An 18,267-nucleotide genomic window follows, 5' to 3' on the forward strand; every position below is an offset into this window, starting at 1 on the left:
GGAGTTTTTCATATGATGCTGTCCGTTGCCTTTCATTCCTCTCCTAACATGTTTTTCTTGCGTGTGTGTTCCAGAGCAGTGGGACACTAAGGAAGATGGGGCCTGTACCTGTTTCTGCTTGGCTCTGTGCCTAGCTAACTCCTGGAGGCCGGACCAGACCGGACTGGACTGCTGCTGGAAGGAGGCGAGGGAATTTGGTTGATAAGGAAGGGGAAGAGAAACAGAAAAGCCTTGAATTACTTTTGTCGTTTGTCTTGTTTGTGACCCCATCGCCCAAACCAGCTCACTTCAACATTCTGTAGCAATCCCCTCCTCACTTGGTTTTGTAAATGTGCTAGTTCCTGGACTCCGAAACATAGGCAACAGTATGTTCTACTTCCTAGATTCCTAAACATATGGATTCTACCATGTTTCCAGAACATTTTCTGTAGCCTGTTCTCTGGAGAATAACTGACGCAATTCCACTTTTGGGGAATTTATTCCCTGTTTTTATTCAACTCAATGGAGAGGCTAAGAAGATAATCAGAACAGAGAGGCAAAGCTGAAGAGACATTGGAATCATATTATTTCTGTAAACTTTAGGGAAAACACAACAACAGTGTAGACTGGAGATCATTTCTGCCTCTCTCTGCGGTGGTGGATTTAAAGCAACAAGACCTAGTTGGAGGGATTAGGGCCAGAAGTGGAAGATGATAAGTAGCAAGGTGCTATGTGAAGGCCGGGCCGTGTGGCCCCTGGTATTGACTGGGCTGTTGTTGACAGTCATGGCCACGGCCTTGGAGTACGAGGGAGTCCCTGGCCAGTGGGCGCGGTACGGCCGCTGGGAGGCCAAGGTCACAGGCGAGCTGAGCTTCACTCTGAAGACCAACATCAGCAAGGCCCTGGTGCTCTACTTGGACGACGGAGGGAACTGTGACTTCCTGGAGCTGCTGATCACTGACGGCCGGCTGCATCTGCGCTTCACCATCCACTGCGCGGAGCCTGCCTCCCTGCACACGGAGACCCACGTCAACGACCAGCGCTGGCACCGCGTGCTTCTCACCCGCAACTATAGAGCGACCACCCTGGTGGTGGACAACGAGGAGAAGGTGGCCGAGGTCAAGTCCAAGAGGAGTGAGATGGTGGTGGCCAGTGACCTTTACGTAGGCGGCATCTCGCCAGACGTGCGCCTATCTGCTCTCACGTCCAACACGGTCAAATATGAGCCACCCTTCCAGGGCCTGATTGCCAACCTGAAGCTGGGGGAGAACCTCCCAGTGCTCCTGGATGGCCAAAGTGTTCAGAATGATTTGGAATACCTGTGTATTAAACAGAACCCCTGCAGCAACAGAGGCCTCTGCTCCATCCACCAGGGAGAGGTCCTCTGTGACTGCACCAACACTGGCTACAAGGGAAACTACTGCCACGAAGGTGAGCCAAATACTCAATGAGCTGAATTTGTTCAAGGAAAGGGCCTGTTTTCCCATTTGAATGCCTTAGCAGTAAAACCGATTGCTTTGTGAAGTTTAAATGATGGTTTTTGAGGGATTCCTTTAGGATTTACTTGTAATTCTGAGCTATTATCTGAACAGACATTCATTTTCCTTAATTATTCGGGGGAGAGTTGTGCTGATCTACATTTTAGCACAGCTTGACGTGCTGTCTCTGAATGCTTAGGGGGTTTGGCTGAGATTGTTGGATAGCCTGTTGATTATGATTACATTTTCTCTGAGTTTAGCTAGGCCCACGTAACTCACTTGTGGATGGCTGTTTCATGGCTAAAGGGAAATAAGCCAATCTTGTTCCACTCACACATACTGTAGCAACATCACGCTAGTAAATGTCAATGTTTTCATAAAGTAAAACGTTTGCTTGTCTTGAGAGGAAATGTAAACGTTTTACTGTATGTTGATTTTGTTTCTGTGTTTATCCTGGCTTCACCATTCATAATTATAAAAGCATTCTGTTACCTGATACTTAACCTCATCTCGAACCAGGCTTCCCTAAAATGCGAAACCTGGGGAAGTCCATGGCAAAAAATCATCAAATGCCTTGCTTGGGTGGAGCTCCAAAGGTGCTCGCCAGATTAGTGCCGTAGGAGCAACAGTGTGTGAGGTCAAAATATGTCAACAAACAAGCTCTGGTGGCAAAACGTTTTAGAACGTTTGAAGCATGCTGGTTTTCACAGTATTTTACTGTTATTTCGTGATGAGCTAAAGCTGCAGCATGAGGGGAGTAGAGCCTTATAAAATCTGTGATACGGAGAACGCGGATGGAATCATGGAATCCAGACAATAAAACGGAATTCAACAACGTATTGAACTTAGCAGGGAATCAACTAAATATATTGAAGAAAATAATAATAATTTGGCCAAATTTATCATAAGACATGAACAGAATGCATTAGTGATTCGTATTTTCTGAAACTTTCTGAAATGGCAACAAGAATTCTCCATGTGTGTGAATGTGGGCAGTGATGCTAAAGAAAAATCTTCCAGTAGATTGAAAGGCTTTCCCAAAAAACCTTCTCAATTATTTGCATCAATCCAGTGGGTATTTGTTTTGCAATCTGTACTATTTAAATGACATTTTTTACCATTTAGCAGATCGACTTAAATTACTATCACACTTGCGGTACAAAAACACACTAGGTGCGCACTGGATTTAAAGGAAACCTAAAATGTTGTAGTCTCCTGATTTAGTTAGAACATCCAATTTAGTTGTTTTTCTATTTTTAAAAAATAAATGTGTGCATTTGAGAGTGAAACCCTGAAAAAATGGGTGAACAGAAACCTGGAAAACAAAATGGAGAAAACAGAATTTGGCAAAATATAAAACTGAATTTTTTAAGGCCCTAGGGGAGAAATGGTCTACAATGCTGGCCATAACAATATTTTTCATTTTGACGTTTCTGAAGTGATATTTGGCTGTATGTAAAGACAAGTAACTAGCCATAATGAGGTTTGTTTTGAGAAAAGTCAGCTACCCTTGTAAGCTAGCTAAATCTAGTTAAATTATAAAGCCAACAAAATGCTAATAAAAACAGCATATTATTGACCTAAAAGGATAGCTGTGTTAGCCCTGTGGCTAGCTTATCCAGGGTCAGTTATACATAGAGCAACCGTGTACTGTCTATCTATGGGAACAACTGCAACCTTTTTGCAAGCAACATTGCTAAAATGAATAAAATATATTGATGAAAGTATTCATACCCCTTATTCCATATTTTCTTGTTACACCGTGAATTCAAAATGGATTCAATAGAAAACAATCTCACCCATCTACACTCAATACCCCTTAATGACAAAGTGAAAACATGCTTTTAGACAATTTTGCAAATGTATTGAGAACAAAATACAGAAATATCTAATGTACATATACAGTGGTTGCTCCACTAAAAGTTTTACGATTATGCTGCGGTACTTGGAGGTCATTTGTGATTTAGTACAGTACCCTGCGTCACCACATCATTTCTCCAGACCAGCGCAAGGGGGAGATAGAGCACCGACTATGCTTTTGGGTCCTACTGTGTCTCTAACTGACAATGAATGGGCGACATAAACCTAAATAGAAACTGATAATTGTGCACGACTTCAGTATTACTTACTAAAACTGTGGTTACACTAAGGTTTTTATTATTTTATTTTGTTAGGATTATTTTGCTCTTACTGTAGTACTGTAGCCTACTCCTGACCAGTCACATACAAAGCCTGAGTGGCGCAATGGTCTAAGACACTGCATAGCTGTGTTGCTACAGACGCTGGTTCAATACCTGGGATGGCCTCAACTGGGAGATGACTGTAGGGTTTTGGTTTCTCTCCCACTAAAAACAGAAGTAAATCATTCTAAATAACAAATTAGTATGGCGCTGACTAAGGAAATGTTCCCGCTGTTCTTAGTGCAAGTCTGCACTTTCAAACTAATAATGGCATCTTTATGCTTTCGTTAATAAAATGATAAAAATACTCTTTCAAAAACGGCGATGTTTATTTAGTTATGGATATATAACGAATTACTATGGGAATAAATATCACTGAATTACAGCAATATTGGAACAAAGTTGTTTAATGAAAAATACTATTTCAAGCACACATGGTCACGTTGTACAGCGCCATTATGGCTAATAGCAGGTAGCTGGACAATACACCTGCCTAGGGGTAGAATTCTATCGTCAAATGTATTTCTTAGTTAGGTTGGCTGTATCACAACCGGCCATGATTGGTTGCAATTTCAGTTTAATCCACCAGAAAAGACAAAACAAATAATATAACAAAAAGTATTATTATGCATCACATCCGACCGTGATTGGGAGTCCCATAGGGCGGCGCACAATTGGCCCAGCATTTTTCTCCCTCTAAAAACAGATATACATTTTTGGGCCTTTACAAATATTATTTTGGCCTTTTCAGATTACAATCGCTCACTTTCTTAAAAACAAAAGAACCTCCGAAATATCGTTATATTATCAAGTTGATGGCACGGTCGTATAGCGGCACCTACATAAAGCTGAGTGAGTCACTCATTCGTGACTTTGGATCAAAATAAATAAGCACCAACATTCTTTCTGATAGTCTTTAATAAATACTTTTTTTTGTTATCCTGACCTGGACACCATGTACAGTATTATAATAGCCCATTATGGCCTATTAGCAGGACAATATACCTTTGCCAAAACCTCTCTGTATTTTGATACTTTGTGGATGGGGCCTCCCCAGTGGTGCAGCTGGCTAAGTCACCGCATAGCAATGCAAAATGCGTTGCTACAGATACCCGCACCGGCCATCACTGGGAGACCCATGAGGCGGCTTTTGTTTTCAATTTAGAATGCTCCAGTCCTCTATATTTAATTATTGCCTGAGAGTCGTGTCATATTTTTCGATATACTGTGGGCCTACCGTAGGCGACATGAGTCTCAATAGTGTTGAGTAATGTGCTGACAAAAGTGGTGTAGGTCTTATTTAAAGAGCATACTGAAGATAGAAGCAATAGGATTTGAAGCAATAGCTATAACTATTTTAGCACCGTTTCGCGCTGCTCTGAGACAAACATGGGGAACTCCGGTCTCCCGCGTGCCCGCACAACACGGGGATTCTTTAGCCAAATAGCCCAGTACTGAAGCCTACTCCTGACTGTCATGTTGTACAGCGCCATATTTTCCGTTCCATCCTAATGGAAACCCAGAGGGTTTTTTGTTTTTCTTGGAATAGAATCACCATAATATTAATCAAATTAATTAAGCAACATTTCTTATCAGTCCCATATACTAATGTTAAAGGTTTTAAATTCTCTAGTACAACCACTATTGAACGCAATCAAATGCTTCTCAAAGATGCCCTCTGGTGGTCAAACTAGCACTAACTAGCATTAATGGTATCAGTGGTTGGCACGTGCCATAGAATTCTGCGGCACCACGCAAGCTGTGCTGCAGTACGCTGCAACTTTTAAAGGACGAACCACTAAGTATTCACACCCCTGAGTCAATACATGTTAGAATCACATTTGGCAGTGATTGCAGTTGCGAGGCTTTCTGGGTAAGTCTCTAAGAGCTTTCCACACATGGATTGTACAATATTTGCACATTATTCTTAAAACAATTATTAAAGTCTCTCAAGTTGATTGTTGATCATTGCAACACAGCCATTTTCAAACCTTGACATAGGTTTTGTCTCCCAGTGTTTGTTGGAAAGCAGACTGAAACAGATTTTCCTCTATAATTTTGTTTGTGCTTAGCTCGATTCCATTTATTTTTATGATAAAATCCTCCCTTGTCCTTGTCGATGACAAAGATACCCATAACATGATGCAGCCACCACCATGCTTGAGAATATGAACAGTGGTGCTGAGTGATGTGTTCTGTTGGATTTGCCCCAAACATAACGCTTTATATTCAGGATATAAAGTTAACTTTTATTTTAGTGCCCTAATTGCAAACAGGATGCATGTTTTTGGAATATTTTTTATTCTGTACCAGCGTCCTTCTTTTCACTCTGTAGTTTGGCCTCATGGTGTAATCCCTGAGCGGTTTCCTTCCTGTACGGTAACTGGGTTATGTATCTTTGTAGTGACTGGGTGTATTGATACACCATCCATGCTCAAAGGGATATTCAATGTCTGTTTGTTTTTTTTTACCCATCTACCAATAGGTGCCCTTCTTTGTCAGGCATTGGAAAACCTCCCTGGTATTTGTGCTTGAATCTGTGTTTGAAATTCTGCTCCACTGAGGGACCTTACAGATAATTGTATATGTGGGTTACAGAGATTAGGTAGTCATTCAAAAATCATATTAAACACTATTATTGCACATAGAGTGAGTCCATGAAACGTATTATGCAACTTGTTAAGCAATTTATCTAGGTTTGCCATAAACAAGGGGTTGAATACTTATTGACTCAAGACATTTCAGCTTTTCATTTTAATTATACTGAACAAAAATATAAACGCAACATGTAAAGTGTTGGTTTCATGAGCTGAAATAAAAGATTGCAGTATTTTTCCATACGCACCAAAAGCTTATTTCTCTCAAATTTTGTGCACAAATTTCTTTACATTCATGTTATTGAACATTTCTCCTTTGTCAAGATAATCCATCCACCTGACAGGTGTGGCATATCAAGAAGTTGATTAAACATCATGATCGTTACACAGGTGTACTTTGTGCTGGGGACAATTCAAGGCCACTCTAAAATGTGCAGTTTTTTGTCACACAACACAATGCCACAGATGTCTCAAGTTGATGGAACGTGCAATTGGCATGCTGACTGCAGGAATGTCCACCAGAGTTGTTGCCAGATCATTTCATGTTAATTTCTCTACCATAAGCTGCCTCCAATGTCGTTTTAGAGACACAACCGCAGACTATGTTTAACTACGCCAGCCCAGGACCTCCACATCCGTCTTCTTCACCTGCTGGATTGTCTGAGACCAGCCACGCAGACAGCTGATGAAACTGAGTATTTATGTCTGTTAAAGCTCTTTTGTGGGGAAAAATGTAATCTAATAGGCAGGGCCTGGCTCCCCAGTGGGTGGGCCTGGCCTAATGAATTTGTTTAAATTCACTGATTTCCTTATTTGAACTGTAACTCAGTAAAGTCAGTGAAATTGTTGCATTTTTATTTTTGTTCAGTATAATTTTTTTAAATACCTAAAAACATAACTCAATTTTGACATTATGGGGTATTGTGTGTAGGCCAGCCATTTTAAATTCAGACTGTGGAAAAAGTCAAGAAGTATGAAAACTTTCTGAATGCACTGAATACATCAGTGTATTGGTATCATTTTAACTTGAAATTGTATTGCTCTACATGTAAACAACAGATTCCCATAAGGCCAGTAGTGCTGTATGGCGACGCATGCCACATGATACGCTTGCCAAATGGATCTACATAGCTGATATACTGAGAGAGAGACAATCACATAAAACAGATCTTACAAATAGACGAAAAGGAAATCTTCATTTGAGAATATAACACAGACAGAACCCCGTCCTCTCTTAATTGCAGGAGTGGGATTAATCCATATTGAGACGAGCTCATTTTTGATTCACAGTTTAACAATTAAAACACGTTTAAACATTTCCCTGCCAAAGAATCAACACTACATCACTTCAAAATATGCAAATAAGCTAACTCGTATATATAGACGAAGCATTTTAGTCTAAACAACAACAGATAATTGAGGAGTAACAAGTAGGTTATCATTACTAAAGCATCATTTTAGATGAACAAACAAAACTCCATACCAGTGGTGGCCAACCTTGCTCCACCCATCCCTGATCAACTGGGTGAGCAGACTTCTATTCCAGCCCAGCAATAGCACACTTGATTATCAACTCATTAGGTTTGATAAGTTGAATCAGGTGTGTTATTGCTGGGCTGAAACAGAACCCTGCACACCCAGCAGACCTCCACCAGCAGGGTTGGCCTACTCCAAATGTAATTGGTTTATACAAAAAGACAGTTAATGTATACAACATTTCGTAACATAGGTAGGCCTACACATATTACCCATGGCATATAGGTTATATATATCGTCTCTTGGGACATTCATTGGGACCTCTCTCTTCATCTGAAAACAGGCTTTCACAGGATTCCATGTGCGAGGACCGGAAACATCACAAAGAAGTAGGCCTCATTATACTTAAATTAGACAGCATTGAATATGCATTATGTTGCTATTATCTCTCTGTCCTCAAAGTTATCCCCTCTAGGGACTGGAACTGAAGGATCCTTTCATAATGTCCTCCTACAAAATGACCGGCCCTGTCCAGCAGCCTAAACTCTCTCTTTACTGACAGCTGGAGCTGGCCGTTATCTACAAATGCATTTGGAGACTGTGTATTTAATTTACAATAGCTAGCAAGCTAGTAAGCTAGCTGATGACAGTGTGTAAAGCTAGCCAGCGGTTCAGTTGAGTTAACCGACAAAGTAGTCTACTCTAGCCAGCTAGCTAAATGTAGTTATTTACTTGAAAATGTTCTAACACCACCACTGTTTTTTGGGTCCTTACAAAAACAAAATAACGGGCAATCTTTCAGATTTTGGGGTCGGTAGCAATGCACAGCCAGCAGTCAGGAGGACGCGTGGAGATGAGGCAAAAAGTGTGTACGTCATCAGAGCGGTTTAGCACGTGTTGTGACCTTTTGACTTTACCTGTGTAATTTATTTTCAATATATATATATATATAAATCGCAGACTGTCAGCCACACTTGATAACTTGAAAGCTAGGATGTGGATCTAGCACACGCAACAACTCTCTCTACTATATGTGTCCTACATGGATGGGGAAACGGTGACGCCCATAACAGACAGACATCCCTTCTACGGGCGTGTGGGGGAGGGTTCTTGAAATGTAGTGGACCATTCAACACGTTTTTGCAATACATAATTCCCCAGACCTCCAATGCGAGGCATGACAACAACGCGATTTTGGAGGTATGGCAACACGAGACTATCTGATACTAGATATTTGCTACTGTAGGAACAGAATACTGTAACATGTTGAAACTTAATGACATTTCAGCCATAGACTGTATGCTCAGCTCAGAGCGATCAATAAAACCCAGGGCCAAGTGGTTCCATGTCAAAGTAGAACATGGCCATGGCTGTCATTCGCTGCCTGCATCAGGTTTACAAAACCCTCTCCCACTACCTCCATGCTTCCCTTGGTTTTTTGAGTCACAGAGCGCTTCTGTGTGAACTGATGCTGCAGTCCTTTTTTCTTTCTAAATAGAGATCTATAGAATACCAATGTGGCGTCACACTTTGACTGCAGATAATATTTATCCTTCTATCAAGTATAAAACATTGGGCAAGCCAAAAGGTCAGAGAGAAAGAGATAAGATGTAAGAACTATTACTAAACTAAATGTATTATTTGTACATTTCTTATATCTGCTGAATTCCGACAGAGTGCAAAGGAGCGAAGATTTGTCCCTTAGAAAAGGGATTCTGGAATTTGTAATCAGAAAGCACAGCATTGATTTTCACTGCTACGCAGACGATACACAACTTTCCATTTCTGTGTACATTTTTAGTTCCACAGATAAAGTATTAGACTGTATTAGTTATTTACATACTTGGATGGTTCAACACTTCCTCCAGCTAAATCAAGACAAGACCGAGGTACTTACAGCGAAAGTATTCGGCCCCCTTGAACTTTGTGACCTTTTGCCACATTTCAGGCTTCAAACATAAAGATATAAAACTGTATTTTTTGTGAAGAATCAACAACAAGTGGGACACAATCATGAAGTGGAACAACATTTATTGGATATTTCAAACTTTTTTAACAAATCAAAAACTGAAAAATTGGGCGTGCAAAATTATTCAGCCCCTTTACTTTCAGTGCAGCAAACTCTCTCCAGAAGTTCAGTGAGGATCTCTGAATGATCCAATGTTGACCTAAATGACTAATGATGATAAATACAATCCACCTGTGTGTAATCAAGTCTCCGTATAAATGCACCTGCACTGTGATAGTCTCAGAGGTCCGTCAAAAGCGCAGAGAGCATCATGAAGAACAAGGAACACACCAGGCAGGTCCGAGATACTGTTGTGAAGAAGTTTAAAGCCGGATTTGGATACAAAAAGATTTCCCAAGCTTTAAACATCCCAAGGAGCACTGTGCAAGCGATAATATTGAAATGGAAGGAGTATCAGACCACTGCAAATCTACCAAGACCTGGCCGTCCCTCTAAACTTTCAGCTCATACAAGGAGAAGACTGATCAGAGATGCAGCCAAGAGGCCCATGATCACTCTGGATGAACTGCAGAGATCTACAGCTGAGGTGGGAGACTCTGTCCATAGGACAACAATCAGTCGTATATTGCACAAATCTGGCCTTTATGGAAGTGGCAAGAAGAAAGCCATTTCTTAAAGATATCCATAAAAAGTGTCGTTTAAAGTTTGCCACAAGCCACCTGGGAGACACACCAAACATGTGGAAGAAGGTGCTCTGGTCAGATGAAACCAAAATTGAACTTTTTGGCAACAATGCAAAACGTTATGTTTGGCGTAAAAGCAACACAGCTCATCACCCTGAACACACCATCCCCACTGTCAAACATGGTGGTGGCAGCATCATAGTTTGGGCCTGCTTTTCTTCAGCAGGGACAGGGAAGATGGTTAAAATTGATGGGAAGATGGATGGAGCCAAATACAGGACCATTCTGGAAGAAAACCTGATGGAGTCTGCAAAAGACCTGAGACTGGGACGGAGATTTGTCTTCCAACAAGACAATGATCCAAAACATAAAGCAAAATCTACAATGGAATGGTTCAAAAATAAACATATCCAGGTGTTAGAATGGCCAAGTCAAAGTCCAGACCTGAATCCAATCGAGAATCTGTGGAAAGAACTGAAAACTGCTGTTCACAAATGCTCTCCATCCAACCTCACTGAGCTCGAGCTGTTTTGCAAGGAGGAATGGGAAAAAATGTCAGTCTCTCGATGTGCAAAACTGATAGAGACATACCCCAAGCGACTTACAGCTGTAATCGCAGCAAAAGGTGGCGCTACAAAGTATTAACTTAAGGGGGCTGAATAATTTTGCACGCCCAATTTTTCAGTTTTTGATTTGTTAAAACAGTTTGAAATATCCAATAAATGTCGTTCCACTTCATGATTGTGTCCCACTTGTTGTTGATTCTTCACAAAAAAATACAGTTTTATATCTTTATGTTTGAAGCCTGAAATGTGGCAAAAGGTCGCAAAGTTCAAGGGGGCCGAATACTTTCGCAAGGCACTGTATTATTGGAGCCGAAGCACAGAGAGAATCTGGCCGCACATTTTAGTTAACAGGCAATAAAGATTAAACACCGGGTAAAAAACCTAGTTGTCATTTTAGATTCTGAATTCAATTTCAAATCGCACACTAGGAATGTGCCAAAATAGCTTTTTACCACCTGAGGAACATTGCCAGGGTACGAACGTTTCTCTCTCAGGCTGATACAGAGAAACTCATCCATGCTTTAATTACAAGCAGGCTTCACTACTGTAATGCTCTCCTGTCTGGTCTACCCAAGAAAGCCATTGGTCAACTGCAAAACATACAGAATGCTGCAGCACGGGTATTGACCAAGACCAGACGGAGAGCACACATTACACCGGTTTTACGGTCTCTGCACTGGCTGACTGAGTTTTTAAATACATGTGAAGATTCTACTATGGTTTTTAAACCAATCCACGATTGTGCACCCAAATACATACCAGACATGCTTTTGAGTTATGTACCCAGTAGGTCCCTCAGGTCCTCTGTCGCTGGCCTTTTAACCATCCCAAAGCCTAGGACGAAGAGGCATGGAGAGGCAGGCTTTAGTTACTATGCCACTTGCCTCTGGAATAGCCTGCCAGAGAACCTGAGGGGGAGCCCAAACTGTGGACATGTTCATACTGAACAAAAATATAAATGCAACATGCAACAATTGCAAAGATTTTACTCAGTTACGGTTCATATAAGGAAAATCAGTCAATTGAAATAAATTAATGAGGCCCTAATCTATGGATTTCACATGACTGGGCAGGGGTGCAGCCATGGATGGGCCTTGGAGGGCATAGGCCCACCCACTTGGCAGCAAAGCCCACCCACTGGGGAGCCAGGCCCAGCCAATCAGGATGAGTTTTTCCCTAGAATGAGTTTTTACAGACCATGATCATGCTGTTTAATCAGCGTCTTGATATGCCACACCTTTTTGTATGTATGGAAGATTTCTGTGATTTTTTTTTTTTTCGGCTCATGAAACATGGGACAAACACTTGGTCTTGGCCATAGTGGAGTTTGGAGTGTGACTCTTTGAGGTTGTGGACAGGTGTCTTTTATACTGATAACAAGTTCAAACAGGTGCCATTAATACAGGTAATGAGTGGAGGACAGAGGAGCCTCTTAAAGAAGAAGTTACAGGTCTGTGAGAGCAAGAAATCTTGCTTGTTTGTAGGTGACGAAATACTTATTTTCCACCATAATTTGCAAATAAATTCATAAAACATCCTACAATGTGATTTTCTGGATTTTTTTTCTCATTTTGTCTGTCATAGTTGAAGTGTACCTATGATGAAAATTACTGGCCTCTCTCATCTTTTTAAGTGGGAGAACTTGCACAATTGGTGGCTGATTAAATACTTTTTTGCCCCACTGTATATATATATTTTTTTTTTTCTTCCTGTGAAGCACATTGCTTTGCATTCATGTCTGAAATGAGGTATATAAATAGCTTGATTTGATTTGACCATTCCAAGAAAACGCATCTGTCAAGAAGAAACATGACCACGTGGTCAGAAAAAGGCCTCCTTGGCTTAGTCAACACTCTCAGGTGAATCTGGACTACCTTTTACCCCCAAAGCCAAGCGGAGTGTCAGAATCAATTACAGCGCTTCTCCCCAGAGCGGGGATGTAGGCCAGGGCCATAAATCAGTCTGCCAGACGTAAGTCTACCTCTAACACACACGTCATTTGCCAGCCAATCCAGGGAATGGGAATGCACTCATGTACTCTGATGCAAAGACATGGGGAATATGTAGGCCTGCCCTGCACCCATTCAAATCAACTCATTCTGTTTCCCCATAATTTCTGATGCACTGCTGACATTGCTCTACTGTAGGCAGAGCCAATCAAAACCTTTTTTGAGCTCCTGGCAACTCTTGAGTAGTATTATTTACCGTTCCAGTCAACATTTTGGATACACCTACTCATTCAAGGGTTTGTCTTTATTTTTACTGTTTTTTTTACATTGTAGAATAATAGTGAAGACATCAAAACTATGAAATAACACATGGAGTCATGTAGTAACCAAAAAAGTGTTAAACAGATTCTTAAAAGTAGCCACCCTTTGCCTTGATGACAGCTTTGCACCCTCTTGGAATTCTCTCAACCAGCTTCACCTGGAATGCTTTCCCAACAGTATTGAAGGAGTTCCCACATATGCTGAGCACGTGTTGGCTGCTTTTCCTTCACTCTGCGGTCCAACTCATCCCAAACCATCTCAATTTGGTTGAGGACGGGTGATTGTGGAGACCAGGTCATCTGAAGCACTGCATCACTCTCCTTCTTGTTCAAATAGCACTTACACAGCCTGGAGGTGTGTTGGGTCATTGTCATGTTGAAAAATAAATGATAGTCCCACTAAGCGCAAACCAGATGGGATGGTGTATTGCTGCAGAATGCTGTGGTAGCCATGCTGTTTAAGTGTGTCTTGAATTCTAAATAAATTACAGTGTCACCAGCAAAGCACCTCCACATCATCACACCTCCTCCTCCATGCTTCACGGTGGGAACCACCTACTCTGCGTCTCACAAAGACACGACGGTTGGAACCCAAAATCTCAAATTTGACTCATAATGATTGATGATTTTTGCAACTGCACTTGAAGAAACTTTCAATATTCTTGACATTTTCCAGATTGTCTGACCTTCATGTCTTCATGTAATAATAAAGAAAAACCCTGGCATGAGTAGGTGTCCAAACTTTTGACTGGTACTGTATGTTAGAAGAGACCTGGGGGTTTTCAGGGATGTTGTAAGCACAAACTGTTGATGTTCTAGAGGTTTCCTACCACAGCCAATCATTGGCACTTCTGCTGTATCCATTGGCTTTAAACAGTAGAACAGTCGTAGTATAGACTGGAGGAAACATCAATAGAATACATAATTATAAGGGTAATAAGATAGAAAACAAGTAAACTATCACCCCACTTCAAGGAATTTGGAATTGTATTTTATTTTTAACCCCATTAACTGTTGCTGAAGCAGCAGTTACTCTTCCTGGGTGCTTCTATTGTGGCTTCAAACGATGCAGTTTAGTTAAATGTATGGACTTGTGCTCACACGGGACACCATGATTGTAGGGCATTGTCCTCACACCAAATGTTTATATCATGTAGTATTTACTGTTATTTAGCATCTTCTTTTAAAATAGCCTGACTTCTGACAGCACCTTAAACCCATGTTCTCTCTGGCACTCGCCATCTTCTCCTTTAGATATGTGGTTGAGAAGAAACGAGCTCCCTGGAGAAACTTTCCTAGCTCAAACGCATAAATGGGTACGCGTCTAGCATTTATCTCATTCAATGAAAGGTGAATCCGATGTGCCTCAAAAGTCACTTTGAATTGAATACTAGATATGTGTCTAACGTCGGGTGTTGTTTTTGCATCCCTATTTCCTCAAGGTCATTCAGTGTTAGATTCTGGCTTTGTCTGCCTGCAGAAAATGAACCTGTATCACTTTTCCCCCCCAAGTAGTTTATTGTAGCATGGCAGGGTTGCTTTTAAAACCAAGAAAGGGAAATTGTTGTTGCTATACGCTGACTCCACAGACCAGGGTGGTATGTTTTGATACTTCAGTAAACCTCTAGTTTGATGGATATTTGTGTACCCTGTAGCGCTGATCCGAGTAACCAAATAATTGTTTTCCAATGTGGTTGAACTCACTGATTGGAATACATGTTGTCTCCAGTGCGTGTGACACCCGTCCAATAAAATGACTGCCCTTAAATCTTTCTCCCTCGTTTGTGTTAACTTTTTTGTCCCTTCCTCTTTTTAAATGTTCAGAAATGCATAACACAACGCCTGACATGGTGTTGGCCCAGTTTGAACCCTAAATGTGCCTCTTGTAGTTGCCCTGTAGTTGCCCTCCAACTCTCTCCAATGTTCTTTATTTGTAACCATAATGAGTTTTGCAGTGACAGAGAAATAGCTTGTTCAGGTTAAATTGGCTCCAGCATGGCCTTTACTAGTGATGGGTGGGGGGGGATTTATACATTTACATGTCGCAATATTATTTTGGACGATATCGATATTTTGTATTATTAGTTTTGCTGCTGTAGGTAGCGTTAGCTAGCGCTAGTCGGTTGTTCCTGCACCAAAACTTGGGTATTTTTAATCCTATAGCTTGTTCTTCTCCATGTTCTTTTAAAATAGTCAGCCAACATGTTTTCAACACTTTTGTATACACTACATGACCAAAAGGATGTGGACACCTGCTCGTGGACCATCTCATTCCAAAATCATGGGCATTAATACGGAGTTTGCTGCTAAAACAGCCTCCACTCTCCTGGGAAAGCTTCCCACTAGATATTGGAATATTGCTGTGGGGACTTGCTTCCATTCAGCCACGAGCATTTGTGAGGTTGGGCACTGATGTTTGGCAATTAGGCCTACCTCGCAGTCTGCATTTCAATTCATCCAAAGGTGTTTGATGGGGTTGAGGTCAGGGCTCTGTGCAGGCCAGTCAAGTTCTTCCACACAGACCTCAACACACCATTTGTGTTTTTACCTCACTTTGTGCATGGGTGCATTGTCATGTTGAAACAGGAAAGAACCTTCCGCTAACTGGTGCCACGAAATTGGAAGCACAGAATTGTCTAGAATGACATTGTATGCTCTAGCTTTAAGATTTCCCTTCACTGGAACTAAGGGGCATAGGCTGAACCATGAAAAACAGCCCCAGACCATTATTCCTCCTCCACTAAACTTTACAGTTGGCACTATGGCAGGTAGCGTTCTCCTGGCATCCGCCAAACCCAGATTTGTCCGTTGTGATTCATCACTCCAGAGAACGCTTTTCCACTGTTCCAGAGTCCAATGGCAGAGAGCTTTTCAACACTCCAGCCGACGCTTGGCATTGCCCATTTCATGAAGCTCCCGATGAACAGTTCTTGGGGCTGACGTTGCTTCCGGAGGCAGTTTGGAACTTGGAAGTGAGTGTTGCAACCGAGGACACTCTGCGGTCCTGTTCTGTGAGCTTGTGTGACCAACCACTTTGCGGCTGAGCCGTTGTTGCTTCTAGAAGTTTCCACTTCACAATAACAGCACGTACAGTTGACTGGGGAAGCTCTAACAGGGCAGAAATTTGAAAGGTGGCATCCTATGATGGTGCCACGTTGAAAGTCACTGAGCTCTGCAGTAAGGCCATTCTACTGCCAATGTTAGTCTATGGATGTTGCATGGCGGTGTGCTCGATTTTATACACCTGTCTGCAAAAGGTGTGGCTGAAATAGCCAAATCCACTAATTTGAAGAGGTGTCCACATACTTTTGTATATATAGTGTACCTGACTGCACAAAACTAATTTTCTCATGCTCTTGATTGTCTCTCTGGAGCAAACATATAGTGAGCAATGTGTTTGGAACATCAAACCGCAATAAAATTGCAGGTTTCGAATCTCAATACATATAGAATCATGAGAATCGCAATTCGGCCCTCCTTTCTTCAGCATTTGATTGTTTGCGTCTGTTGGGTCTATTCATTTTGATCACAATCGTTTCCATTTACTCAGTGAGTCTATCCTGAGTATCCATATCTCACTTCTATTTATCTCCCTTATTTCCAATTAAACCTGAAGCATATGACTATTTTATTGCATTTATTGCCAACTGTAATTTTTCTCTGTTTTTCTTCTTCCAGAGCGAATGGTATTTTCATCTGCCACATTTTCTGTGTTCTGCCACTCAAAAGCTTCACTTCTTTATTGTCTGTAAACATTAGACGTTTGACCATGAGGGCCTCACTTTCTTCTAGTTTTTATTTATCGCCTAATCAAAATGCTTGCGAATTATCTTGTAATAATATCTTGGTTGTCAAAGATGTCAGACTTGATGCTGCACTCGAGCTGTACTAGATCCTTGAAGTGGGTTACACTTAAAAAGAAGGGGAAATGCTTCTATCTCATTGTGTGAGAGCTTGGAACACAGGAGCCCTGAATTGTGATTCTAGCCCTAGAATATATTACACAGCTGAGTCATAGGACTTTAATTTGCTCAGGATTTAATAATTCTCCTAGCTATTTATGGAGTTTTTTTTTCATTTTTTTTCAGAACAGAACACTGTAAACATTAGTTGGACCACATTCAGTTTAGATTATTTATCACAAACCTTGTCACTGAATGATGTGTCAGTTTGTCACGTCTATTTCCTGTCCGTCTGAAAGTGAAGTTACGCTCTGGGCTGATGAAAGTGGAGTTTCACGAACTTCAAAGTCACTTGTCATCCTGTAATTCTATAGTTTAGTCTGATCAATAATAGCCATTTTGGTCAGTATAACATTTGACTATAATGTTGAGGGAGATCAGTCATTATCCTGGGACATCAGTTAACCTCACCTGTATCTGACCCTGTGTAGTCTTTCATGATTTATAGTGACAGTTGGCCTTGCTCTGAAATATGCTCCCTGACAGAGAGGTTGTCTGTTTGAGGGACAGTGTATATGGACTGTATTCTCTCTGAATATGTTCTCCTTCCTTTCAAGTGAGGTTACACACAGCCACATTATTACATTTTTATCACAATTTGGGGAAATTGAATTAACCTTCCTCAAGCTGTTGTGAAACCGATATTTCTCTCCGAATACATTTCAGATTTGCATTCAATCCAATCCCCTGGTCTATAAAACAGGAAACGATTCCCGAGGGGGATCAAGAATGGTCCACCACCCAAAGGGCAACTCGACACAACTGTGTAACTCGATACCAGGAAAGTTTTCCTAATGTTTGGTATGCTCAGTGTATAGCCTCTTTATGGGTAAGCAGCATAGATTCCTTTTAGCACCAGGATCTTGACACAACGCTTTCCTCTCAGCCTCTTTCCACTCGTCATCATGACGGCGGCGCCGTCGCCAAAGAGAAAGTGGAACTCTGAGTCACCCAGCACCAAGGCAAAGCACAGCCTTGACTCCCACCTTCCCTCCCTCAACTCTGACATCCGCCCCGCAGACACTTATTACTTGGCGGTCTAGGGCTTTTCAGGCTTCATTACACACGAGGCCTGTGTGTAGCTGTTTTTTTTGTTGCCGTTTGTAGA

At 41.4% G+C, this 18,267-nt stretch overlaps 1 protein-coding gene across 2 annotated transcripts in view; it reads left to right on the plus strand.

Moving 5' to 3' along the window:
• The first annotated feature begins 606 nt into the window (after positions 1 to 606).
• Positions 607 to 18,267, plus strand: part of LOC139418651 (neurexin-2-like) — a 329,179-nt gene continuing 311,518 nt past the window's right edge. For both annotated transcript variants that reach the window (XM_071168271.1, XM_071168270.1), the window contains exon 1: positions 607 to 1,410. In XM_071168271.1, coding sequence (XP_071024372.1) covers positions 690 to 1,410 — 721 coding nt within the window. In that variant the 5' untranslated portion in view covers positions 607 to 689. The remainder of the gene's footprint in view (positions 1,411 to 18,267) is intronic.

This window comes from Oncorhynchus clarkii, chromosome 10, assembly GCF_045791955.1.
Source record: "Oncorhynchus clarkii lewisi isolate Uvic-CL-2024 chromosome 10, UVic_Ocla_1.0, whole genome shotgun sequence".
Taxonomy (NCBI): domain Eukaryota; kingdom Metazoa; phylum Chordata; class Actinopteri; order Salmoniformes; family Salmonidae; genus Oncorhynchus; species Oncorhynchus clarkii.